This window comes from Acomys minous, assembly GCF_964271855.1.
Source record: "Acomys minous genome assembly, chromosome: 10".
Lineage (NCBI taxonomy): Eukaryota > Metazoa > Chordata > Mammalia > Rodentia > Muridae > Acomys > Acomys minous.
The window spans coordinates 78,359,060-78,385,246 of record NC_140491.1 but is presented as its reverse complement, the minus strand read 5'-3'; the positions used below and the strand labels follow the sequence as shown (position 1 = coordinate 78,385,246).

The window sequence follows — 26,187 nt, the reverse complement described above, 5'->3', positions numbered from 1 at the left end:
TGCAAGATGGTTACAAATGACTTTTTGAAACAAAGACATAATTGCCATTCCTGAAACAGGCAGTACAGACCATCTGTAGTTAAGGTTACAGGTGGGGCACAGCCCAATCCTTGAGAAGCAGAGATTTAATCCTAAACTAGCATGAACCTAGTTTGTCTTTACTATAAGATGGATTTTAAGCCTAAAATGGAGGTCAGCTGGTTCTCCATAGAGCATTAAAACAAAATTTAAGATGCCAGTCTCCTGGGGCTAATTATCTGGGACCTACTACAGAAGAAATGTGCTTGCCACAAGTGCAACGTTTTCTTCTGGATGTCTCCAATAGTGAGGAAAATCTACATGGAACTGTAAGGCACAAAGCACATGTGCAGAATGTGTGACACACTGGATGCGGTCTTCAACGCTGCAACATGAAAATGAATTAAATATGCCCACTACAGAAAACAGTAATTTCAACAAAATCCATGACCAGAAATGACAGAAGCGGGAGAAAAAGCTTTCTTCTACCTTCTTAGGTTCAGGGTCTGGCGGGCTGTGAATGAAACCAGTAGAAGCGAGATGAGCAGAAGAAAAGACAATTTAAAATTACTTTAGACCCATGGGACGCACAGAAAAGAAATGAAGCTCAGCAGAGTGGTTAGAATTGGACTTATGCCACATTTTAACAAAGGAGCAGAGTTTGGAATTTCAAAAGACACAAATAACAAGGAAATGACTTGGAAATATGTGGGAGTAACTAACGGAAGCTAAGGGAGTTAAGGAAAGCTTGCTTGTGTGCACACATTGCAGCACTGACACTTGGATGTTAGGCATTCTCTTTGTGTGGGAGAGAGGAGTATTTTCACAAGAGAGATTAATATCATCTACAAGGGAAACTTTTCTGCCTCAAAGCAAAGAACAGGAGGGTAGAGCACTTTTGTAGCTGCTGCTCCTCAGCCACCTTTAGTTCAAAATGGGGTGCTTCTCTTCCTAAAGTGGGCTTACATCTTGCTCACTGCTGCACTGCTGTTTGAAAAAAGAAGCCTTACAGAACACAGTAGCCTATGAGCCCGCAGCTGCGGGTGGGGCTTGGGTGACATCACTCAGGGATTTTGTAGCTATAGAAATCTTCCTTCCTGTGACCTTTCCAGGAAGAGAACAGCATTTAAAATCTGTGGGGCATTTTCTGCTGAATGTAGATCAGTTTACACTGCCATAAAGCTGGGAAACATTTCATGTAGGGCACTTTCAAATTTGAATCCCAAAGTGACATTTTACAGTGACATGTTCTCATTCCTCCAACTTTATATCAACTGGGAAGGCTAAAGTTCATTCCATAGGAAGCCACAAGGGAAAGGCATAGGAAAAGTAGTGCAAACCCATCCAAACCCTCCTCACTTCCTTTCCCTGAGGGAGATTTCAGGGATCATCAGTCTTTACTAAGTGACCTTGCTTTTTCCATTTTTATTGCTAAACACCTTGGCAAGCAGTCGCTGAGAGCCGATGTGTTTCTGTCAGTGCATCTCGCACTCTGTCTGTGTCATTCTGCCTTCACCATCTACCCAATGCTGGCTCATTGGCAACACAGTCAAACCATCAGCTTGAAAATTAAATGACCTGTCATCCTCAAGTTTTTGTCCCTGTAACCTGAGACTCAACCCTAAGTGCTCACTGAAGGAAGCTGCTCACCAGCACTATGAATTGCAAGGATTTTTAGGGCCACCTCTGTCAGTTCAGGGTCACAAACACTTCAAAACAAATAGTGAGTCCTGCTGTGCTATCTCCCCACCTTTGCTGCTCTCCAAATTACTCTCGAGAAAGAAAGAAGTCTTGGAAAAGGTAAAGAAAAGAAACTTCTACTCTCCCTACTGACAACAGAAACATAGATTTTTGCACTGGGCTTCTGAGGAACCACACAGCAAGCCTCTCCCTCATGGTGCGGTTAGCAGGCTGAGGGCTGCTGTGTGCAGACACTGCTGCCTCTCACTGTCCAGGTGGAAGGGCGGTCCTGACTCATAATAGGTATAGCATAAAAATACAATGGCCCCTGCATAATTATAAATAACAGTCTCATTATGCTCTGTAGACACGTCTGTAGTCTACCGAACCGTTGCACATTTTCCTTCAAAATTAACTGCTTTTTGGAGATGTCTTGTCAGATCATAATTAATATATTCCAGAAAAAAAATTAATTTTTTCTGTTTTACTTTCTTTTTCATACTGCTTATTTGTACTCTACATATTTTCCTTTCTGTCTTCAAAGAGTCTGCGTGTTGAGAGATTGGTCCCTAAGGTGGCAGTATTGGGAGATGCTGTGAAGCCTTTAAGAAATGAAACTGCTAGGAGGTCCTTGGTCATTGGGGACTGACATTAGAGGATAGTTCTCCAGGGATATTTGAGTTATCTCAACAGAACTATGATAAGAGAAACAAATCCTGCCTCTCTCTGGTGACTGCCTTGAGCTTTACTTTTCTTGCTTCTGTGTAGAATCTCATTGATATTTGACATGGTATGACACACCAAGAATTCACCCCACCATAGAACTAGCCCAGTGCTATGTGGAATAGAAAACTCTGAACTAAATAAGCTTTTTTTCTTTTTAAAGTTAGTCTGGTACTGGTATTTCATTCTGGTAATGAACACCTGACATATGGCAGGGATCTTGTTAGTGTTTAGTGCTTCTTGGCTGTTTCCTTTTATTTCTGAGAGCTGGAAATTGTTTACATATCATCTACAATAATCATACTGAAAAGGCTTCTGTATATAGAAAAAGAATCTATCAATTATCTCTGTCTTGAAAGCACTGGTCTAGGCAGTTTTCCTCAAATGCAAAACCTCTTAATATCTTCAGGTAGCCTGGGTGCCACTTTCCTTAAATGAATAAAGTAAGGAGTGAGGGCCTCTTATTTAGCAGGAAGACTGTGAATCGTAACCTTAGCTACACATTAGTATAATGAGAGATCGTGCATATTCTTAATGCCATGCAAAAGGCCAAAGCCACTCAGAGATAGTCTCTAGGGATGGAAACTGACACGTTTCCCAAAGTCCCCCAGCTGCTTCAGAGGTCTGTTTCAGATAAAGTCACTGAAGCGGCAGCATCGGCACAGGAGAAAAGTCTGGAAGTGTATCACTGCAGCCGATACCAGCTCCACCTTAGCTGGAACCAGCACTGTGTGGTCAATCAAGCCCAGATGCCGGCAGCTCAGGCTAACATAGATTGCCACCCATTTCCTGCTCAGTGTCCCTCTCGGCTCTCCGTGTCAGACAAGCACAGACGCCAGGGAGGTCACTGATCCTGGGCACAGGGCTCTTACTGCTCTTCCACCAAACACCTTCCCTCTCTCCATCACACCCATGCCCTTTCTTTAGATATTCCAGGCCCACAATTTCAGAGCAATTCTGGATTTCCAGAGTAAATTAACTTGTACTTTATCTTAAGTTTTAGTGTTCTATAAGAGACTAGAAACAATGAAATCATTACATAATATATACAGTACTTAGACCAAAATTTCAACCAAACATTATTTTTAATATATCTAAATAAACCATCATTCTATACATCATGCTGCATTTCTTTTTACTTTAGATGTAAATGTCTAGGTTTTTAAGACAATCTAATTTTACATAGTAGATTTCAATGACTATAGTATAATTTATTAAAACATGTATTCTGACCATTTTAAAAGGGTAGAAATTTGATAATTTGTGCTATCACAGAGTACAGTCGTTGAAATACATACTGTAAATCTTTAATTTTGTGTCTTTGTTAGTTTTTCCTCTGTGTGCTAAATCCTTGCCAGAAGCAACCTAAGATGATTTTTTTTTTTTAAAAATTACTAAGATTTATGGTTTTGGTCCATTGTGATGTGAAGGAAAATGGGCAGAGCAGTTGACACCATGTTGGTCAGGAAGCTGAAAGGATGCCATCTCTACTGGACTTTATGCTTTTGTTTTATTTGTTTGTTTGTTTATCCCATCAGCTCCAGTGTCTGAAATTGTGACCCACTCTGAGTGGGCCATCCTGTCCAGTTGATTTCATCTTGGAAAGTTCTCACAAGCATAGCCCGTGGTGGGCTGTATAATCATCTGTGTAGTTCCCATTCTAATCAAGTTGACTGTCAAGAGTCTCTGTCACATGCCTACTGCTTATCAATGAGATCACGAAAACACAGTAATTTAAATCACGCCGTACTACAACTGATCCCTAAATACCTTGTCTAAGCATCCATAACCATTAACCAGCTCAGATTACTTCCGGAAAGCCCAATCCAATCCTCTGCTACACACTTTTTGTTAGGTTTGAAACAAGATGGTATGCAACAGATATGAATGTGGAGAGATTTATTTGGAGAGAAGTGGAGAGGAGTTAGAACCTTGAGTGGGCCACGAGGGTGGGGAGAGACAGAAACAGAGAGACAGGCAGAAAAAGGGGCGCCTACACAGAAAGTACGAGATGAGAGAGACAAAGTAAGATAGGTACAGATGACAGGTTTGTCCATTTATCCTGGGGCCCTGCCACCCCTTAGTGGCAGGCAGGTGATGACGTCAGATGTTGCTAAGCAACCTAGGGGCAAGCTGCTTATATGGAAGCACTTCTACCCTCAAGACTTCTCCAATATGTGAGAGGCTGTGAACGTGGTTCTCTGAAACTCAGCCAAAATAAGTGTTTTCTTTTCAGTGTGCAGCTCACATTAATGTAAAAAGTCACTAATGCAAAGGGTCCTGTTTATAGCACAGTACAAGTTAATTACCTTTTTAAAGACTCTAACATCCTATGAGTTAGAAGCATGTCCCATATAACCACAGCACTGAAATTGTATTTAGTCATTATTACCTATAGTGGAAGCTGCTTTTTAATTCAAAAACTTCCTAGCATATTCATGTCTCTGTTGTTGCTGATATTTTTTTTCAAGACATGGTTTCTCTACATAACCCTTAGCTATCCTAGAACTTGCTTTGTATACCAGGCTGGCTCCAACTCAGAGAGCTACCTGCCTTTGCCTCCAAGTGCTGAGATTAAAGATGTGTGCCACCACGCTTGACTTGCATTTTCATGTCAACTTGACACAAAAGAGTAGGTTAAGAAACAAAAGTAACAATGCTACCAGTAGTAATTACAGTCAAAAAGCAAAGTTTTTTGTTTTGTTTTTTTTTTTTTTTTAATGTGAAAGAATCCTTAAAAAGGATAATATTCTAAAAAGCTATTTTGACAGAAGGACCCAGTGGACTTAACTGTTTTCTAAGTTACGGTTTATTCCTCATTAATTTTACAGGTGGTTAGGGAATTTCTATGTTATGTTCAGTTTAAAAGAATACAGGACACTGTGAAGAATACAAGGAAGTTCAAGGTGGGTTCCTCAGGTTCAGGCATTTTCATATCTTTATAAAGTCAGAACTAGTCAAAGTAACACAGCACAAACAAATGGAAAGGCTTGCAGTTCTCTCGGCAGAGGCAGAACTCACTGCAAATGAAGCAGGTGGCAGCCACAGCAGCATACAGTACAGTCAGCCGCTTCCCTGAAGAACAGGCTGCCTAAAGGATGTGCTCATGAACATGTAGAAGCAAACGCTGAAACTCTGCTCATTATCTTCCCTCTGTGCATCTTCACCTTTATCTACCTTTTCCTCATGGTTGAATATTTCAGGTTTTTCCCTCCACTAAAACATAAGCTCTAGAAAGTCAGACAATTGCTTGTTTTCCCTGTGTCACTTAAGAGAGTATTTTAGAAGTAATAAGAACCAATATGAGAATATGACATGTTATTAATAGAACAATATTATATACTTTGTAAGTCTTATGTAAAAGAAGTTTTATAATGGTTCGTGAGTTCACAAGGCCAATGCTGAGAAGCCTTGCCTGGTGATGGTCTTTCTGACTGGTCCCAGGATGCGGAAAACCTGTGGAACAGAGACAGAGATACTTATGTTTATGCATTCTTACCTTTCCCTCCTCCTTTACATTCTTCTTTCTGTGCCCTCTATTTGAGCAGTGGGGATTGAATCAAGGGGTCTCCACTTGAATCACAATGTCCTGCTCAATGACACCCAAAGCCCCCACATCCTAGCACATGGTTGAGTTATAACTATCCCCTTTGCAACAGAAATCCAATTTGAGCATACATAAAACCTCAGGGAACACTCCCAGAATCATGTTCATATCCCAGTGATACATAGGATTGATTAAATGAACAAGTCAGTGGTTATTATTAGGTAATAAGACCTGAGAGTTAGAAAAAGAACTCAAGTGCAGTGATCAACTCAATCCTAAAATATTAGAGAGTTATGAATTTGAAGTAGTGGTAGGGTCTTTCAGTGATGATTAAGGATATGCCTGTATTTAAAGTATGTGTGTGAGTGAACATGCGAGCACACTCAGGTATTTGTGTAGTCAGAGGATGATTTTAAGAAGTTGATTCTCTTTCTCATCAGGGATCTGAGGATGGAGCCCAGCTTGTTAAGTTTACACTGCTGAGCCATCATCCTGTCTGAGGACATAGTATTGAAGGACTAGAAGAGTTTCCCATGATTCTTCTGCTCTTAGCTTCACACTGGTCACCACAGAGTACCTTCTGTTCAGATTTTCACAGACTTTCAGGGAATAGGGATGATCTGGTAATAGTTGCCAAGGTTGTGGTTCCTTAGTTCAAACCCTTTCCATGTATTTATCTCTGTACCCATCTGCAGAGAGCTAATCGCCCTCAGTGACTCCACATGGCTGTTCCACTCCAACAGGCCACACCCCCCCACAAAATATAGGTGTGTCACAGGGCCATTTCTGCTGTTTGGGTGATCATAGAGGCATATGAGTATTTTTGATTGTTGCCCATAGTTCCGTAGTTGTGTGTTTTCTACCAGCACTAACTGCTGCTAAATTAACAAGAGATCTACATGGGCTACCTTCCTGTGATCAAGAGAGGAATCTGTTTTCTTCTATGTTTCCTGATCTCCTTAAATAACAACAACAACAACAACAACAACAACAAAGTAACCTAGAGAGTTGGGGGTGGCTTAGCTTTTTCCCAAGAGTTTGGATTATAGGCATGAGCCATTAAAACCCACTGCCCATTTATATGTACAGTATAATATATTGCACTTAATATTCTGTTTCTTTGAAAATGATATTTAGTTATATAATTTTATGATGAGAAATTTGTTCCCAATTTCATCTTGTTAGGATTGTGTCTAATCACTTTCAACAACTATACCTCTGCACTGAAAATTTGTTACATATATGTAAAACATGCATGTAATTCTCTGCATTACACTTATAGACTTCATGTTTTGTTTAAAGACTGATTTGAAATATTGATGAAAATGTAAACTTGTATATTAAGATTACCTTTGCTTGTTTTTTGGTACAATGATTTAAAAGCTGAGTCACTTAAAAAGAAAATAAGATTAATAACACCAGAGAGACTATATTTATCTTTATTATACTAATTCATGTTTGATTACTGAGCTTTTCTTGTGTAACTTTTTATTTTCTTATAGAATTTAAGTTATGAGTAGATTACTAGAAATATAAATTAATAAAAATTTATAAAGAGATGCATAAACAAGCCTGGCAGTGGCACACACCTTTAACTACAGCACTCAGGAGGCAAAGGCAGGCAGATTGCAGTCAGTTTGAGGCCAGCCTGGTCTACAAAGTGAGTTCAGGACAGCCAAAGCTACACAAAGAGACCCTGTCTCAAAATGTAAAGAAAAGATGAGTACACTATATAAGAAATATTATACCTGTATATATAACATATGTATATGTTCTGTACATCTATCATTGTACAGAATTCAGTAGAGAATATAGCACTTAAAAACTTCCACACTGTGTATAAGACCGATAATATCTTATAACCAACAGAGAGGAAACTACATTGTACCTAGTGACATCTCTCTTTTCCTTTATCTTTCTTTTGTGGGTAAGAAGATAGAACTTGAAAAGAAAGGAGGATATAGAAATATAGAGGGAGAAGAGAACAAAAAGTAGATTATTGAATCTACTCTTCATCTCAAGGCCTTAGTTGTTACTCAGAAATAAGGTTTTTTTTAGTTCAATGGTATTGAATTCCATATATTGATGTCATGTCAAATACTAGTCTAATTTTATAAGAATATATATTCTAGGTCCAATAGATAGATATGATTCTATAGATATATAAAATAAAATAGTTGAATAAATTCTTCAAAAGCCTCAGAGACCTACAGAATATGGCATTTAAAGATGTTTTTATTATTCTAAACATTCTTTAACAACAAGTCAAGTTAGCTCTGGGCAACACCCAGCCTGCCTCAAAGAAGATGATGAGCAGTGAAGAAAATCCTTATGAGGTTGGCTTCAAATGTGGCAAACCAGCCACTGGGCAAAATGTCTTCATTTCTGCCACAGCAGAATTCTGCCTGAACATAGGCAAGTTTAGTTGTAGGCAGAGTCAATGGCCAAACTCTGCCAAGACAGGGTAAGGAAGTCTTCAATAGTTCCCGCCTCACAAATATGTCTGTCAGATGTATTGACCCAGAAGGCTGAAGATGATGCTTCAACATTATAGAGTGTTGCATGACTGTTCAGGCAGTAAACTGTCTCACTCATTTTTTCATTTTGGAAGCTGCTTACCTGAAATTCATGCTCAGTCAGGTATTTAAGGTTTATTCCTTCTCAAATCTCTGATGGAGTTGAAGACCAGATAGTTTAGTCTTTCAATTAAGCTTAGTAGGTTACGGATTAAGATATTTTTAGATCAAGATAGATGTTTTAAGTTAATAGAGATGAAATATGATAGATATTGATTTTCAATTTAAAATTTAGACCCTACAAGCTAGGAAAGATGTTTAGTTGACAAATACAAATTGCCAAATCAGTATGAATGTAACATTTATATAATTTCTGATTGTCTCATGGTTCTTCCTGCTGCATATAGTTTATTTTATTCATGTGTAATGATATAAATGTATATGTTAAAAATAAACATAATTAAACAAAAAACTTCCATAGTGTTAGGAAATCAAAAACTGGAACAATATCTCTTAGTTTCACATTAGCTATAATGTTGGATTATGTTCATGTTTAAATATAGAAGCAATAAAATCTGTGTTACCTGTAACCTCTTCCTCTGTAGCCTGGCAAGGCTACTCTGCCAGGGGAAGTGATCAAAGTTCAGTGGCCAGAGTACATGTCCAAATTAGTCCCTACTCTCCACATTGTAGAACACACAAGGAGACTGTGCTACTATATCTGAGCAGAGGGTCTAGGTTCACATCATACATGTTTGATGTTTCAGTCTTTGTATTGTAGTGGTGTTATCCTGTATTATGTGGCTAATGTCTGCTTATGAGTGAGTTTATACCATGCATGTCTTTCTGGGTCTGGGTTACCTCACTAAACTATTTGGTCTTCAACCCCATCAGAAACTTGAGAAGGAATAAAATTGATTACCTGAGTATACTGGGAGTGTAGCTTCCCAAATGAGAAGATGACAGAGACAGTTTGATGCCTGAACAGTCAGCCAAAACTCTACATAATGTTGGAGCATTTTCTTCAGCCTTCTGGCGCAATATATCTGACAGACATATTTGTGAGGCAGGAACTATTGAGGACTTGCTTGCCCTGTCTTGGCAGAGTTTGGCCGTCGACTCGGCTTGCATCTAAGCTTGCCCTTTTTAAGGCAGAATTCTGTCTGTAGTAGAAATGAGGACTTTTTTTACAGTTAAGCTTAGCTGTTGAGGGGTAAAGATATTTTTTAGGTCCAGATAGATGTCTTAAGTTGATAATGATTAGATATGATAGATACTGATTTACATTAAGAACTTTAGATGCACCAAGATAGGAAAGATGTTTGTTCAAGGCTGTGGAACACAAATAGCCAAACACTAAGAATGTAACTTTATATAATTCCTGATTGTGTCATGGTTCTTCTTGCTATAGGCTGTTTATTGTATATATGTGTAGTAATATAAATGTATATGTAAAAAAAATTTTCAATATTTAATCAAAATATCTATACTCATATATCTTACTCAATCTTCTATTGCTGTGAGGAGACTCCACAATCATGTTAACTGGTATAAAGAAACAGTGGTGTGGCTGGCTATAGTTTCAGAGGTTTAGTCCCTTATCATCATGGTGATAAGCACAGTGGGACACAACCAGACATGGTACTGAAGAGGGAGGTGAGTGTTCTACAACTGGATTGGCAGGAAGAAAGAGCACAGGGCCTAGCTTGAGTATTTGAAAAACCCAAAGCTCATCCCAAGTTCTGTACTTCCTACCACAAGGGCACACCTTCTCCACAAGGCCATACCTTCTAGTAGAATCACTCCCTGGATACCAAGCATTCAAATACATGAACCTATGGGAACCATTCTTATTTAAACCTCTGTATTCCACTCTTTGGCTTCAATAGGCATGTAGCCATATCGTAATGAAAAAATATATTGAGTACAACTTCAAAAATCACGATCCATAGTTTATAACAATCTGAATACTGTTTAAAAGACTAAAGTTTAAAGTCTCTTTGGAAACTCATAACAATATCTTAACTGCAAAGCCCTGCAAAATCAAAAGAAAAAAAAGAAAATCCCATACTTACACTATATAATGGTATAAGATATATGCAATCATTCCAAAAGGGAGTAAAAAGATCAAGGTGAGAATATACTAGAACAAACCGAGACCATAAAACAGCAGGGCATGTCAAAATGCTCTTCAGATCTTCAACTGTTTTCAGCTTTGTTGACTGTAAGACACTTCTCTCTTGGGCATGTTAGCAGCTCTCCTTAGAAGGTATCCAAGATCCCAAATCTGGGATCCTCAAAATCTTGGGGTCTTCAACAAAATCCAGGCTTCACTTTCACAGCTTCACACAACGGTTTCCCTGGGCATCTACACAGAGACACCTCTGACACATGCCTGGCCTCGGTAGACTTCCTTAGCTGTGGAGAGATATTCCCTAGCTCCTTTCTTGTATCCTTGACTCTAAAGTCAGAAGCACATGGCCAAAGTTGCCAAGTTCTTCTGCTTGGTGAGGTTGGACCTTGACATCCTCATTCAAATACATTTCACCAACTTTTTTTAATAGTCTTGTTCACTGCCTAATCTTGACTATTTTAGTTAGAGGGAGAGAAGCTGTAAATCACTAAAAAGCAAAGAAAGAAAGAAAGAAAGAAAGAAAGAAAGAAAGAAAGAAAGAAAGAAAGAAAGAAGCCAGGCAGTAATGGTGCAAGCCTTTAATCCCAGCACTCAGGAGGCAGAGGCAGGTGGATTGCTGTGAGTTCGAGGCCAGCTTGGTCTACAAAGTTTGTCAAGGATTGCCAAGGCCACACAGAGAAACCCTGTCTCAAAAAAACAAAAACAAATAAATATATAAAATAAAAAAATAAAAAGAGAGAGGGAGGGATAAAGAGAGGGAGGGAGAAAGAAGGAGAGAGAGACAGAGTTAAAGAGAGTTATACTTTGCTGTGGAAGGAGGGAGGAAACTTGAGCAACACCTCATCAGTGTGTTTTGCAGTTTGTTTGTTTGTTTGTTTGTTTGTTTTTAGCACAAAATGTGATTTCAGGGGTTGCTTATAAATTACTTGAAATATAACAAAGTGAATCAGAAAGTATTATGTTTCATTAACTTTTATATTAATTTGTAAGATGACACTTCTGAAAGAAAGTAATTCTTTCTTCTATGTAGATAAGAAACTCTGGTGGGCAGACCAAAACTCAGCTCACCTGGGCACCTGTAACAAAAGAGATGGAAGAAATCCCACCATCCTGCGCAATAAGACTTCCGGAGTCGTTCACATGAAAGTGTATGACAAAGAAACACAACAAGGTATGTCCCTCTGCGGGGAATCTGTGACACTGTTTAAGTAAGGTGCTCTCTCCTTTCCCAAGCTTTCCCAGTTAAGCAATTGGCTGGTCCTATTCTAACCTTTACCTACAGGGGTTGGAGGGGAGTAAACTGTGTGTAATATTGAAGAAAAATTGTTTTCACCTAAGATGCATAATGACTTTTAAAACACTGGCAAGGCTGCTGTATAGGATTCTTACTTTTTTCCTTGATATTTTATTCATTACTTCATCAAAAACTACAGATATATGTAGTGCAATCTTTTTGTAATTTTCATTTCTTTAAAAGTACAGAAATATTAGAAAAAATATGTTTTTGTTTTAAGCCCAGGTATGGAGATACGGGGCTGCTTTGCAGATGACTATATAACTGGCCATGTGGTCTAGCAGAGCATGATTTTTGCCAGCTTTAGTTTCTGCAATTGTGTGATGTTTGGAATTTTGAGAAATTTTCAGAGAGTATATAAATGCTGAAGCCTCAGTGGGGGAGTAGGTGGTGGGTTGTTTGTTGTTGGTCATGATATATTAAACAGTCATGCACAAAGAAGAACCAACAACAACAAAAATAATAGATGTCCTGATGGCAAAGATCAAATCTGCCCAAAAGCTCTACCATCCTAATCAGCAGGGAGTAATCTAATGAAAATGCCATGCCCTTTCCAACCGCAACATTATTTAGGGATTTCTTTCTTTTCCTCTCCATCTCATATGTAGTGGTGAAAGGGAAAAGAAAAGAGGTGGGGAAGGGTGGAAGAAGAACCTATGAAGTAGAAAAATCCTATTACAGATATAAGAAAAAAATACCAAATAAAAATTTATATACTATGTATCTAGTCCAGTGGTCTTCAAATATACCCTGTTGACATGAGAATTTCATATCTTAACGCACAATATTGTTTGGCCCTGCACATTTGCGTTTTTGTTTCACCTGTGCAAATGGTGTCCAGTGAAATGGAGTGAAAACTAGCAGATGGTTTACAGAGGTAGAATTGTCTCAGTGCCCAGATGGCAAGTGGATTAGAGATCCGGCCAGTGCAGCTGAGCACATGCTAGTTCCTTCTTCATTTTTGCTGTAGGATCCATGACATTACCATAATCCTTTACTGAGAATGAAACTTCTTCTTCATATAAGCATACTACTTTCTCAAATACTTCTCTGTGAACTACTTCCTTAGATCATTCTACACACACACACACACACACACACACACACACACACACACACACACACACAGCTACCTTAAATGCTCTTCATATGCTACTTCCTTATCTAAGTTTCTGCCATGAAAACCCTTACCTTCTCTTCTCACAGCAGATTTTGAAATTGAATTTGCACATTTACAAAAAAAAGATTTAATCCAAATAACTTGGGATTTGTAGACCAAATCAGACAAAATTAGAAGAAGAAAGGGTGCTAATGGGCTCTCTCTGTTTCATAAGAAAAGTACAGAATTCCAGCAGGCAGGGTTTGCTGGTGACTCCCATTACAATCCACCTAAGCATCAGTAGACACAATAGAAACGGCAGTGGTTCCTGAAATCCCTTTCAAAGACTGAAATTTTGGTCTAGATTCCTTGCTGAGATCAAAGAAAAATACATTCTTGAGAAGACAACAAATCACAGATGACCCACATGCACAAATCTTCATTCCTTCCATAATATTTAATTTTCTCTTAATATTTTTATTTATTCACTCCTATATCTATTGTCACCTTTTCATTTCCTTCTTCCCTGTAGTCCCCTTCTTTCTTGCAATCTCATTTCTGCTGTCATATTATGTGAAAATTATAAGAGAATAACGTGTTATGTGTTTCTTCCTGATTTGGGCTTATTTTGCCTACTGTACTCATCTCTAGATGTATCTTTTTTTTTTTCAAAAACAAGCCAAATGTAGAGAAGCACCATTTTATTGTTCTTTATAGCTAAATAACCTTGCATTTTTTTTTTTTGTGTGTGTGTGTGTGTGTGTGTGTGTGTGTGTGTGTGTGTGTGTACTTTCTCAGCTGTTAGTAGAGATATAGGCTGAGGCTGATTTTATGGCTTACATATTGTAATAATGTAAAAAACATATCGGTGCAAGAATGTCTGCAGGATGTCAATTGAGAGTCATATAAAGAATATACTCAGGAGTTGTGTGACTGGGTCACATGATAGTTCCATTTTTATTTTAGTTGTTGAGCCTCCCTACCGAGGTACATAATAGCTAGGTTAGTTTGTATTTCACCAACAGTATAAGAGTTCCATCCGCTGAGCCTCAAAAGCGTATGGTTTTGATTGCTTAAAGACTGGCATTCTTCTCCCCCAACGGCTAAGGCTAGTCAACAGGTTAAGTAAGATTAGCCAATTGTACTTAATATGTTAAACAATATATATTAATTTTATTAGAAAATGTATGGATATTTTGTGTATTCAGTTTTTGATACATTGGCAACTTTTGGCAGTTTTGAAATCACTGTATGTAATAATGTAGGTTTCCACTAGTAACTAAGCAATATTTTTCTATATTTCAATAAACAATATAGGCTTAGAGGAAGCAGCAATTCCAAACAAGATACCTAGAAACAAGGCTGCATTGTTCCTTCAAGACATGAACAACACACACTTTCTATGAAACTGCGTAACAATATTGTGGATAGTGCTTCTGATAGAAATTTCAGGAGAATGTGATTCTTGATTCTGCATTTGTTAGCTACACTTCAGTCTTCTGGAAGATTTGACCCTATAGGTACCATTGAGCAATATATGCACCACAAAAGTGTCCAAGTAGAACCCTACCTCTTAGACTACACTGTTCTCACTGGAAAATGCTGATAAAAGCATCTGTTCAAAAGACAACGCCATTAACAGAATCACTGTCGGTGGCTTGAAGGCTTCATTAGAATGAAATATGAGCGATTTAGGGCTCTTTAAGGTGTTAGCACTATTACCTCTTTGGATTTCAAAGTACAATTAACAGCCTCATTTATCATTTTTGATGCGGATCACTGGAGAGTTGAGGATTTTTTAGTCAAATGGACTTTCCCTCTCCACCTGTCATTTGAGGTATGAGTTGTGATCATCAATCTCACTACAAAATATTAATCCAAACTACTACTTGTAGCTTGATAATCACTATGAAAATAACTACTTTAAAATTACTGCAATTGCTTCCTTTTTGCATCTTTATATACTAAAAGGAAACACATTTAGTAAGACTAATGTCACATTATTTTCTACATTTTCTCTCCACAAGAAGCTATATGTGAAATGTATGTTGTTGTTATACAAGTGTGTTAAAACACATGAATCTTAGTTATCAACAAATATGTATAAGATATTTTGCCTGCATTGTAGTAGCACTACACCCCAATAGTTGCAGTTTTGTTTTCTACTTTCCCATACTTCTGCTAATATTAATATAATTTCTCATATTCTCTTTCTTTTGTGTGCTCTTTCTATTTCTTGTACTGTTTCCCCTGGCTTCTTCATCTCCCTCAGCACTACGTGCTCTTCCTTTAAACTTTATGTTGAAATGCCACTTGCCCATTTCTTAGGCTTCAGTTGTTCCTGTTAATTGAAGAAAACCTCATCTACCATATATATGTAGGGACCAGCATTAATTTAACATATTAATTTAACATGCTTTCCGTAAAAACGTGCACAGCCAGTTTATAGTTAGTACAGGGTTGTTAATATAGTTGTTTTCTTGTTGGAAACATCAGAGATCTGAACTGTCACTTTAAGTCACCTTGAGAACAAGGGGCAGCTGCCTTCACTAGTTCACATAAAAGATACACGGAATTGCTTTAAAACTTCCAAGTTACTCGTAAGGGATTCGATATTGCTGAGCTATGGGTAAAGAAATGAGTTGAGAATGTGCTCAATACCTTGATAAGCAATCTCCCAAATTGAGAATATTTCATACTTCAAAAATGACAAAGATAGTGACAGATACTATTGAACAATTAAATCCTGTTCGGCAGTCTTGATTTCAGAGGTTGAGAAATGATGAAGTGAGTTGGCATTTTGAATCTCCCACGGAGTCCTATTGTTACACAGCTCTCTGCAGGCAGTGGGGGGATCCCTGGGTTTACGGAACTTTATAGCAAAGCTTGAATCCATTAAATAGCATTGCACATTATACTAAATCAATAAAAATGTAAAAATGGGATATTTAATGAGCTTACAGGGTAGAATGTAAATTACTTAACTTTGTGCTGCATATTTAATTAGCCCATTGGGCTTAATGAACTCAATAGAAGATGTGTATCTAATGTCAACTTGGGAATACCTGACTAATATTTGTCATTGCCACTATAAAAAAAAAATTCACATGGTAGTTATTCACGCAATCCTGTTGGGTGTGTTTTAAATGTATTTTGAAAGAAGTATGTTTGTTGGAATGCAGAAAATTATTTCTTTGTTTTAAGTTACATTTAAAACACGTATGCACACTTATATCCTGTTCTTTTAGAGATGGGGATACATTTGAGTCAGAAAGGAAGCATTGTTTTTTTGTTTTTGTTTTTTTTCTGTGATCATACATTTTAAAGGTCCCTGACAGCAGGGCATAATAGCATGTGGCCTGAGATCCATCACTTAAGAGGCTGAGGTAAGAAGGTCATGGGTTCTAAACCAGCTGAAAATTATCTAGAAAAATCAACTTGGAAAATAAAACACACACAAACACACACACACAAACACACACACACACACACACACAAACACACACACACACACACACACACACACACACACACACACACACACACACAAACCAGTAATTGTTGAAGTGTCAGTGACAGTTTTCATGAAAAAGCCAATTTCCGTTTGATTTTCTATATGAGTTTCTGATATTGCTTAATTGTTTTGAAGGGCAGGATCCCACCCTAATCTTCTACTTTACGTTACTTGAAAGACTGAGATGTCACATTCTATATAAATTAACTATTTAGAAACGTATATTTTAGAAACATCCACATGACTGATACCTCCTAGACCGCCTATGCTCTTTTTTGACATTTATTTTTTCTCTCTCTCTTCAGGCAGCAATTCCTGCCACCTAAATAACGGTGGCTGCTCTCAGCTTTGTTTACCAACGTCTGAAACTACCAGGACTTGCATGTGTACAGTAGGATATTATCTCCAGAAGAACCGCATGTCATGCCAAGGTATACACTCACATGAACTTGACTGTGTCATGCTTGTTAAATACATTGCTATGTGCCACACAGATTTTCTCAGCCATTGCCACATATACCTATCAGAAAAGCACATTATCTTCTTATTAATGCAGTGGATGCGCTGGTGGCTCATTAAAGACTCAGCAGAGTCTTCTTTTTATTATTAATTAATGTATTTACTCACTTTACATCACAGTCATAACCCTATTCCTTCTCTCCTTCCAGTCCCCTTCCCTTCCCATCCTCCTTCCCCCTAGACCAAGTGAGCCTAAATTCAAGTTTGTCGTGTCTCCCCTCATGTATTCCTGCTGTCATCTGTCTGTGTCTGTCTGCCTGTCCCACCTAACAAAGGGCTTTGCTCTGTATTTGTTGAACAGTGCAGAAAACATGACCCAGGAAAGGAATGAGGAGTTCTTTTTTTTTTTTCATAAATATATTCATAGTTTCAGAAGGAAAGAAGTTACCTTACTTATCCCAATTGACTAATAACAGCAGCCAAAACACATAGTTTTTAAACTATATCTATATGCTATTTGTGGCAAGTAATTGTTTTTTAAGGTTACTTCAAAAATTCAAACTTGTTTGGCTGCTGCCTCTAGCAAAAGATTTCAATAACAACAACAACATATACAGAACACACACACACACACACACACACACACACACACACACACACACACACACACACACTTTTTAGGATCAGAGGAATGTGGAAGAGTACAATTTAAAACCAAAGATGATTATTTAGATTATGTTGTAAATGCTGATTACCTGGAAAGTCCAAGGCATAGTAAGTTTAGTTACATTGTTTTTTGTTTTTTTGTTTTTTTTTTTTTTACAGGCAGGTAAAGCTAGTAGGTAAACAGGCTGAATTCACATTAAGGAAACAAACTGAGCACATTATTAAATGATATCAAGTCTTTTATTGACTTTTTTACAAGTACTTTCAGAAAGTCTATTCCCGGAAAATAGCTATTTAGCTGTACATATAGACTTTTAATGGGTTGGAAATGTTTGAAGTATCATGGGTTTTTCTTTTAAGACATTCTAATTTTCATACATTTATTTATTTCTTGGGGTGGTGAAGCATTGGTATAGAGGCCAGAAGGCAACTCATTGGAGGAAAATGTTCTCTCCGTGGATCCAGAGGATTGAAGCCAGTCAGCACTTGCCACTAAAGCTGAAGGCCTGATTGTCTTGCCAGCCTAACACTTTGTAATTTTTAAAAGCTAATTTTGACATTTTATTAAATAAAATTTTCAACCAACTTAGTAACTTCTTTATTGGACTCAAATATGCCAAAGTTGGAGTTAGGTATTGTGGTTGCTTGGGTGGAATTACTGCGCAATTTGAATTCAGTTCTTGCAACTATTTAAACAAAACATCACTGAGAACTGGAGCCTCAGATTTGCATATGCCAGGGACAAAGTCACTTCTGGGAGAGACCTGTGTACCACACTGAGGATCCTACACTCTTAATTTTACATTCTATATATGTGTTAGTTCACAAAAGGTTGCCTTCTTTAGCTATAGTGTGTAGCCACCGATAAAAACTCAGTTTTACCTTAAAAGATGCTCCAATCCCATTTGAGAAATATATAGACAAGAAATACAACTTATTTCATTTGCAATAAAATATGTGACTGGTAATTATTCTATGTCAGACACTTTTTAAAGGATCTTGAAACACTGTGACTTACTTCCCACCCCGTACATTGATGCGGTGGATCCCTGTCACCCAATTTGATACATCATAAAGCTGAGGCACAGGGACACAAGCAAATGACCAAGTTTTCTGATTAGGAGGTAATAGACACACATAAAGATAGAAACTTTGTTTTAATAGTGTCTGAGTAAGTATTTTCCAATCTATTAGCAAAATTTATAAGGGTTAGCATGTGAACCTCTGGTAGCAAGATTGTATCTATGTGCTTATTTTATGATGACATCATTATGATATTCAGAAATGTATTAAGGACAAAACTTAATATCATATTCTTTGGCCAATTTGAGTTTAAAGGGCTTAAGAAATGGATTGTGTCCCTTAAAAACTGTAACTGTCGGCTACAACAATAACAATGATGTAGCTGTGCAAATAAAAGCCATTATTTTCTAGTAGCAAGCACACAGTTAGATTTTAGAGAAGACAGAATGCCCTTTTCCTGTGTGGGCAGACGCTTTGGAAATGATCTACTTCAGAGCTTCTGCCAATGATCTTCTCATACCAAGGGCACTGCTGACGGAGAAACTTTCAGCTGCCCCTTCTCTGGCTCCTGCAATGAGACCAATGATCTATGAAGCCCTCTGGGAAATTTCAGTGTACAGCCGAGCTTCAGGGCCTTGAATTACATACCTTTCAGTCACTGGATCTAGACAACCAGAGAAGCTTCATGAAGCTAAGAAATGATGCTAAAGACTTCTTATGTGAAATGTTCATTTTGAGCTCTCTTTCCTCAATTTAGGTATAGAATCCTTTCTTATGTACTCTGTTCATGAAGGAATCCGGGGAATACCTCTTGAACCAAGTGACAAAATGGATGCTCTGATGCCTATATCAGGAACTGCATTTGCTGTGGGCATTGACTTCCATGCGGGTAAGTAGAGTTCGTTCATAATCCATGTCGAGTACTCTCTTGACTCAGAAAACATCTTGGCCATATGACTTTCAATCTGTACTTGGATAGTCAAGTTGACAATGACTTAAAGATGCAATTTTCAGTTTATTACTAATTATTCTAATTACATTTAGTCTCCAAAGTAAATATTTTTTTCTAAAGAGAAACAGCCAATTTACAAGTACAAATGTCATGATTGACAATTCCTTGTTTCTTTTTTTCAAATAAGTAAAATTATATTTTACTTTTATCTAGTTATAAATATAAAAAATACCTCAAATAAAACATTCCAATTTATTGAATTTCTTTTCTCTTTCTTTCTTTCTTTCTTTCTTTCTTTCTTTCTTTCTTTCTTTCGCTTTTTAAAACAGGGTTTCTCTGTGTAGCATTAGCTGTCCTGGACTCACTCTGTAGACCAGGCTGGCCTCAAACACACAGAGATCCACCAGCCTCTGCCTCCCAGAGTGCTGGGATTAAAGGTGTGCGCCACCATGCCCAGCTTCTGTTGAATTCTTAAAGGTACACTCTTATTGAAAATATTTTCATAATGAATAATCAATGGTAAGAAATTTTCTATAACTTTCAATGTAGTACGCGTGGGGAAACAGAGTTGCTTTACTTCTATGTCCTTTAGCAAACAAGGAAGGAAAGCAACCACAGACCACTGAATTGCTGTGGGTGATGCAGTTTAAACACAGGAAGTTAATGATAAACATATTGAAGCCAACAAGTGGGGAGCAGGTAACTGCTAAGGTCACATGCAACAGAATTGTTAATGATACTGTCATCTCATTTAGTATTTACTTTTCTTATTCTACACTAAGACTTTGTTATAATAACAAACTTGTTGTCCTCAGGTCATCTTAATTGAGTTGTATGTTTCCTGAGTTTGTGATTTGGTGTTGAAGTACTAACAACGAATACTAGTGTTTCTGTATTGTAAAAACTTATTTAATATTAAAGAGCTAATAGCTCTTATTTATAATATTAAAATAGAGAATTCTTAAAATATTAAAAATATAAAAAGCTGTGCATATCCCAGCAGTCGGGAGGCAGAGGCAGGCGGATCGCTATGAGTTCAAGGCCAGTCTGGTCTACAAAGTGAGTCCAGGACAGCAAAGGCTACACAGAGAAACCCTGTCTAAAAAAAAAAAAAATAGAACAAAACCAAAACAAATGAAAAAATAATCACAGGGTTCTAGAAATGGCTCAGTTGTTAAGAGTACCTGTTGTTCTTGCAGAAGACACAGGTTCAGTTCCAGCAACCACATAGGCTCAACTCCCTTCCTAGTTCCATGTGACCTTACATCTTCTCTGACTTTTGCAAGAACCAGACACTCATATGGTATACGTATGTATATACAAAACACCCATACACACCAAAGAAACATTTTTAATCTCTGAATATCTGCACATGGGTATTGAGTAGTTAAATTGTTTTTGTCCCTTGATTTTTTGAAATTTTGGAGAGTTTCAGAAATTTCAGAAATGGTTCAAATGTAACATTCCTGACTTTTTTTTTTGTTTGTTTTTTGAGACAGAGTTTCTCTGTGTAGCCTTGGCTGTGCTGGACTCACTTTGTAGACCAGGCTGGCCTCAAACTCACAACGATACACCTGCCTCTGCCTCCCAAGTGCTGGGATTAAAGGCGTGCACCACCATGCCCGGCTACATTCTTGATTTAAAAAGCCTTTCTTATTATTTATTTTATTTTATTTTATTTTATTTTATGTTTTGATGGTCTGGACTTCACTGTGTAGACCATGTTGGCATCAAACCCATAGAGATCTGCCTGTTTCTATCCCATGAGTGTAGAGATTAAAGACATTTTTCCCCTACACCCAGTACAAAGACTAATTTTCTTAAGTTATATTGGACCAAACACTTGGCATAACATAGGCAGTAATGTCCTATTATTTAAAGAAGTATTTACTTTTTTTTTTACATGTATGTGTGTGAGCTTGAATGTATATGTGTGCATGCATGTGTGAAATATTCAAGAAAGGAAGAAGAGGGTCATGACTTCTGGAACTTCATTTACAGGTAGTTGTAAGCTGCTGGATTGTGGTGCTAGAACCTGAATCCAGGTCCTCAACAAAAGAAGCGGTGCACTTAACTACTGAGCCGTTTTTATAGACTCTAAAGTTCTATTTTTAGAAATGCTTTCTGCAAAAGGCAATTCCACCGGGAAATGTATTATTAAGCATTATGGTAATGCTGCCAAAATTATATTATAATTTTTGACCTACCATTGATCAAACCACTTCATTATTTATGGAAGATTTATTACCTTACATTGTATAATATACCCTGATTTTTAAACATATGACTTTTTCTTACATTTTATTATATAATTCATTGAGTGAAAAACTAAGAAAATTTGAAAGCTTTCATATACACATAAAAATTTAAACTTACTACAAGTTCTCCCATGTTAGCCTATATTTCATTTTGATTCTTTGGAATACTCCTTAATTATCATTGAAAATATATGATAGATTTCCATGAAGCAGAAGTATTAAAAATAAGTAGATATTAATATTCTGATTATGTCAATAAACAATTTTTAAAGAGTAAAGTAATTAATTGTGGCTGTTAAATTCACTCTCTGAGGTTTTATGGCCCTGAAAAGGTTAAACTTAATGATCTACAATAATCTTCTTTGTAGGCAAAAACCATCACATTCGTTCAATATTCAATAATTGTTAATATCATATTCTTAATTCAGATTGGAGTATATGTTCATCAGGAGAAGTAAAATGATTAGTTTCAGATAAAATTCTGTTTTGTCTATTATGTCAATTAGATATTTTAAAATATTATTTATTATTTGAAAGTTGTATACATTTTTCAACACATTTTCAAAGAATCTATCTTCCTCATCTCCCTTTAACTTCTTCTAGCATCCACAAACCCATTATCACCCCAAATTCATGTCCTCCATATTTGGTCTAATTAGTGTTGCCCATGTATTCCTGGATATATGAACATCCATTGTTACCTAGACATCAACCAGCTGTCAGGTTCCTAAAAGGGAGTGACTGTCCTTATTTTGAGAACCAACAACTTCTAATGGCTCCTCTGCAAAAGATAGAGATTTGGGAGACCCTCCCCAGTTTGTGGTTGGACTTAGTGTAGTTAACATCAGGTGTTATGAGGTGACATGAGCAGCACCCATGCCATGTCCGGAACTCCAGATTTCACAGCTCTGCTGCTCATCTGTCAACCCTTACGTTCTCTCCAACCACTGTTCTTGATGTTCCTGGGACCTTGTCTGGGGATAGATGAGCATAGAAGATCCATCCACAACTGAGCACTTGTGGGTACTGGAAATAAACTTCTACATTAACTTCTACCCACTTCAAGAAGAAGCTGAATGTTTAGAGTTCCAGGGGGGAAAAATGTTTTAGAAGACCTATCACATATGTACAGTGTTTAGGCATCACCTATTATCACTGCTCCCAGGAGGAGGTCCCAATACAACCTTTGCTTTGAAACGGGAAGGTAAAAATGCAAAGAATAGTCAACCAAAGTCTAGAGGAGCCCTGGTCTAGCACTAGAGAACTCAGATTGCAGTGACCAGTCAAATCACTTTTTTTTTATTTTTTATTTTTTTTACTTTATTAATTTATTCTTGTTACATCTCAATGGTTATCCCATCCCTTGTATCCTCCCATTCTTCCATCCCTCCCATTTTCCCCTTATTCCCCTCCCCTATGACTGTTCCTGAGGGGACCTCCTCCCCCTGTATATGCTCATAGGGTATCAAGTCTCTTCTTGGTAACCTGCTGTCCTTCCTCTGAGTGCCACCAGGTCTCCCCCTCCAGGGGACATGGTCAAAGGTGAGGCACCAGAGTATGTGAGAAAGTAATATCCCACTCTCCACGCTACTGTGGAGAGTGTTCTGTCCATTGGCCAGATCTGGGTAGGGGTTTAAGGTTTACCGCCTGTATTGTCCATCTATCTATCTATCTATCTATCTATCTATCTATCTATCATCTATCTATTATCTATCTATTTTAGTCTCAATATCCTTATCTCTGAGGTATGAAGAAACACATAGTACATGTAAACATTTGACTCTATATCGGATACATATGATGCTCAAATTTTGTGATCACTTCAAACAAGTAACATGCAAGCTATGACAAATAAAGTGAACAGTAAAATATTTGTTTTTTTATTTTTACTGGTACTATGTTTTGAATCAGTTATCTGTATGGAGCAGTAGGCATTCCTTTACTACTTAGGGTAGATGAAATTGTTTAGGGATGATTTCTCTAATGAAGATGAACAGTACCACCCACCTCATTATCAATCTGTAGAGCAGATACTTAAAGATTGGAAACATTGCCATCTGCACACAGTTCTGTAATGCCCACCTTCGAGACTGGCCTACAGTGCTTAGACAAATACCAGAGCTACTAAGAAGATGATGGTGTGGGTGAGAGAGGACCATAGGCTCCGACAATCTCGCCTGACTTTTGTGCTCCCATGTATTTGCTCATTCTCCTTCACCTCGCTGCGTTTGGAAGATACATTAGAATTAGAACGAGTCCCAGTGCTTGATTTACAATATCATTATAGACAATATGCAAGCCTCATAACTCTGTGGACAGAATTTGCTTCAGGATGAAAGAAATAAAAATAATTGGATTATTCCACATACAGAGAGAAAACAAATAATGTTCGGCCTGTCAATCTCTGTGTACATTTTCTCACAGCCATTTTTATGTGTTACCCCTGCAGATAATATATTTCTTTATCTATTACTGACACTCATCTCAGAAACTTAATGCCCATTTCCTCTAAATTCAGTTTTGTTTTTTTTTTAAAGCAGGCAATAGATAGACAGGACACAAAGCTCAGATAATGAGCGCCCGGCATGCTCCTGTCCTACTTGCTCCGTATTGGAGTTTCAGGATGGTGTTGTCAGACAAAATGACTTTATGTAAATAAGCTAATCAAATTTGTATGTGAATCATGGAACAATTTAGGTACCACGTACAATGAAAAGAGTGCAACAGATGTCAGGACTTTTAAAGATCAATTTTCTGTCCTAGTGCTAATCATTTGTAACACAATTTAGTCAAACCAATGTATACTGTTCTAATTTTCTTTTTCTCTAAGGTGAAGTGCCACCATAGAGGTGATAGGAATAAAAACTTACATAAATGATATAGTTTCTCAAGGAATAACAGGAAAGAGATGGTCGCCACTTTTTCCTTCACATGGCTCTCCATCACTGAAAGAGTACAAAAGGCTTATTTAGTAGTTAAAACAATTTGTGGGCAGTGTTACATCATCATAATTTACAGGCATATATTGGGGGGAAAAACCTGTACCTTCCGTAACGATTAGCAGATCTGATTTGGTGTGGCTTTAGTCCTAAAAGACTAAAGCATTCTTCAGTGAGAGGTCTCTTTTCCAACAGCTGAATCTCTTCAGGAGACTAGCCAGTGAAGAAAGAAGACCCCGTGGCTAGATTTAAAATGTTCAAAGGAGTTTTTTATCTCTTCAATGGAAAAGTCCCATTCCACGGGGAAAAAAAAAAACTGAGCTTTGAAAAATCTTTGCCTGCTGGGTGGTATTCCTCCTGATGAATGAACATGGCATTTGGTGCTTTAAAAGATATATTTTGGTCAGGAGAAAAGACTTCAAAACAAAATCTTCCCCTCCACCCATTTTGTGATCTTCAGTAAGGTCTACTCTATTTAGGCCCATATCCCTTCGGGGATATTTACAAGGTTTTCATACTAATCAAACAATGACATTCTACTCAGGGAATGAGGAATTATCTACAATTTCCAAGCCTGTACTCTTTTTTTCATATATAGAATCTTTTATATTTTTTGTTCATTTTTTTTTGTCATTCTATCCAATGCAACACCTATTGATTATTATCTACTAAGTATAGAACTTCAAAGCGGCTTTATGATAAGCAAGAAATAAGGGCCTTTGTTTGGATGTCTCTGTCTGGGATTCATTGTGTAAAGTAGTATAATGCCTTTTTGTTAAGTCATATGCTGAACTACTGAAACAGTAACAGCCTAAGGGACTGCATGTGTGAAATAATACTTCCTTACCCATGGTTTGTTCATGAAATAGACAAATGTGTCAGTCTGGTGGGAGATGCTTGTAGTGAGTGGTGACTCATAGGTCACTCTGATTTTTGACCAATCTCTGTGAGAGCCTTGAAAGTCTATTTAAGGACACAGTAAAGGAGAATATGTAAGGAAGTACCTCAGCCTTTACACTGTGAATGTTTCCTAGTCTCAGTCTTCCCACATTTACATATACAACATTTTGTTACTAGAAGAAAAGAAGGCTTTGGCAGCACCTTGTAGTGCTACAGGTGAGTACGGTAGTACTGAGGTAGGACAAATCAGGGGCCTGCACAGTCCCCAATGCCATCTTCTATTTCTAACTGTTGAAACAAACTCATTTAGATTGCAGTTATTACTTAATGGTATGACATCATATTTCTGAAAATTTGTGCCAGTTGAAGGCCATGTATTGGTTTGATTTATATACTGAGTCATGTGATTTTTTTAAACACTTAAAAACTGAAGGTAGATGCCTCTCAAGAAAGGATCATTCCCTT

The 26,187-nt window shown here is 37.5% G+C and overlaps 1 protein-coding gene across 5 annotated transcripts in view; it reads left to right on the top strand.

Annotated features, from left to right (window-relative positions):
• LRP1B (LDL receptor related protein 1B) overlaps nt 1-26,187 on the top strand; it is a 1,938,012-nt gene that overhangs the window by 1,392,614 nt on the left and 519,211 nt on the right. For all 5 annotated transcript variants that reach the window (XM_084800259.1, XM_084800256.1, XM_084800258.1 and 2 more), the window contains 3 exons: nt 11,649-11,789; nt 16,831-16,956; nt 19,431-19,562. In XM_084800259.1, coding sequence (XP_084656385.1) covers nt 11,649-11,789; nt 16,831-16,956; nt 19,431-19,562 — 399 coding nt within the window. The remainder of the gene's footprint in view (nt 1-11,648; nt 11,790-16,830; nt 16,957-19,430; nt 19,563-26,187) is intronic.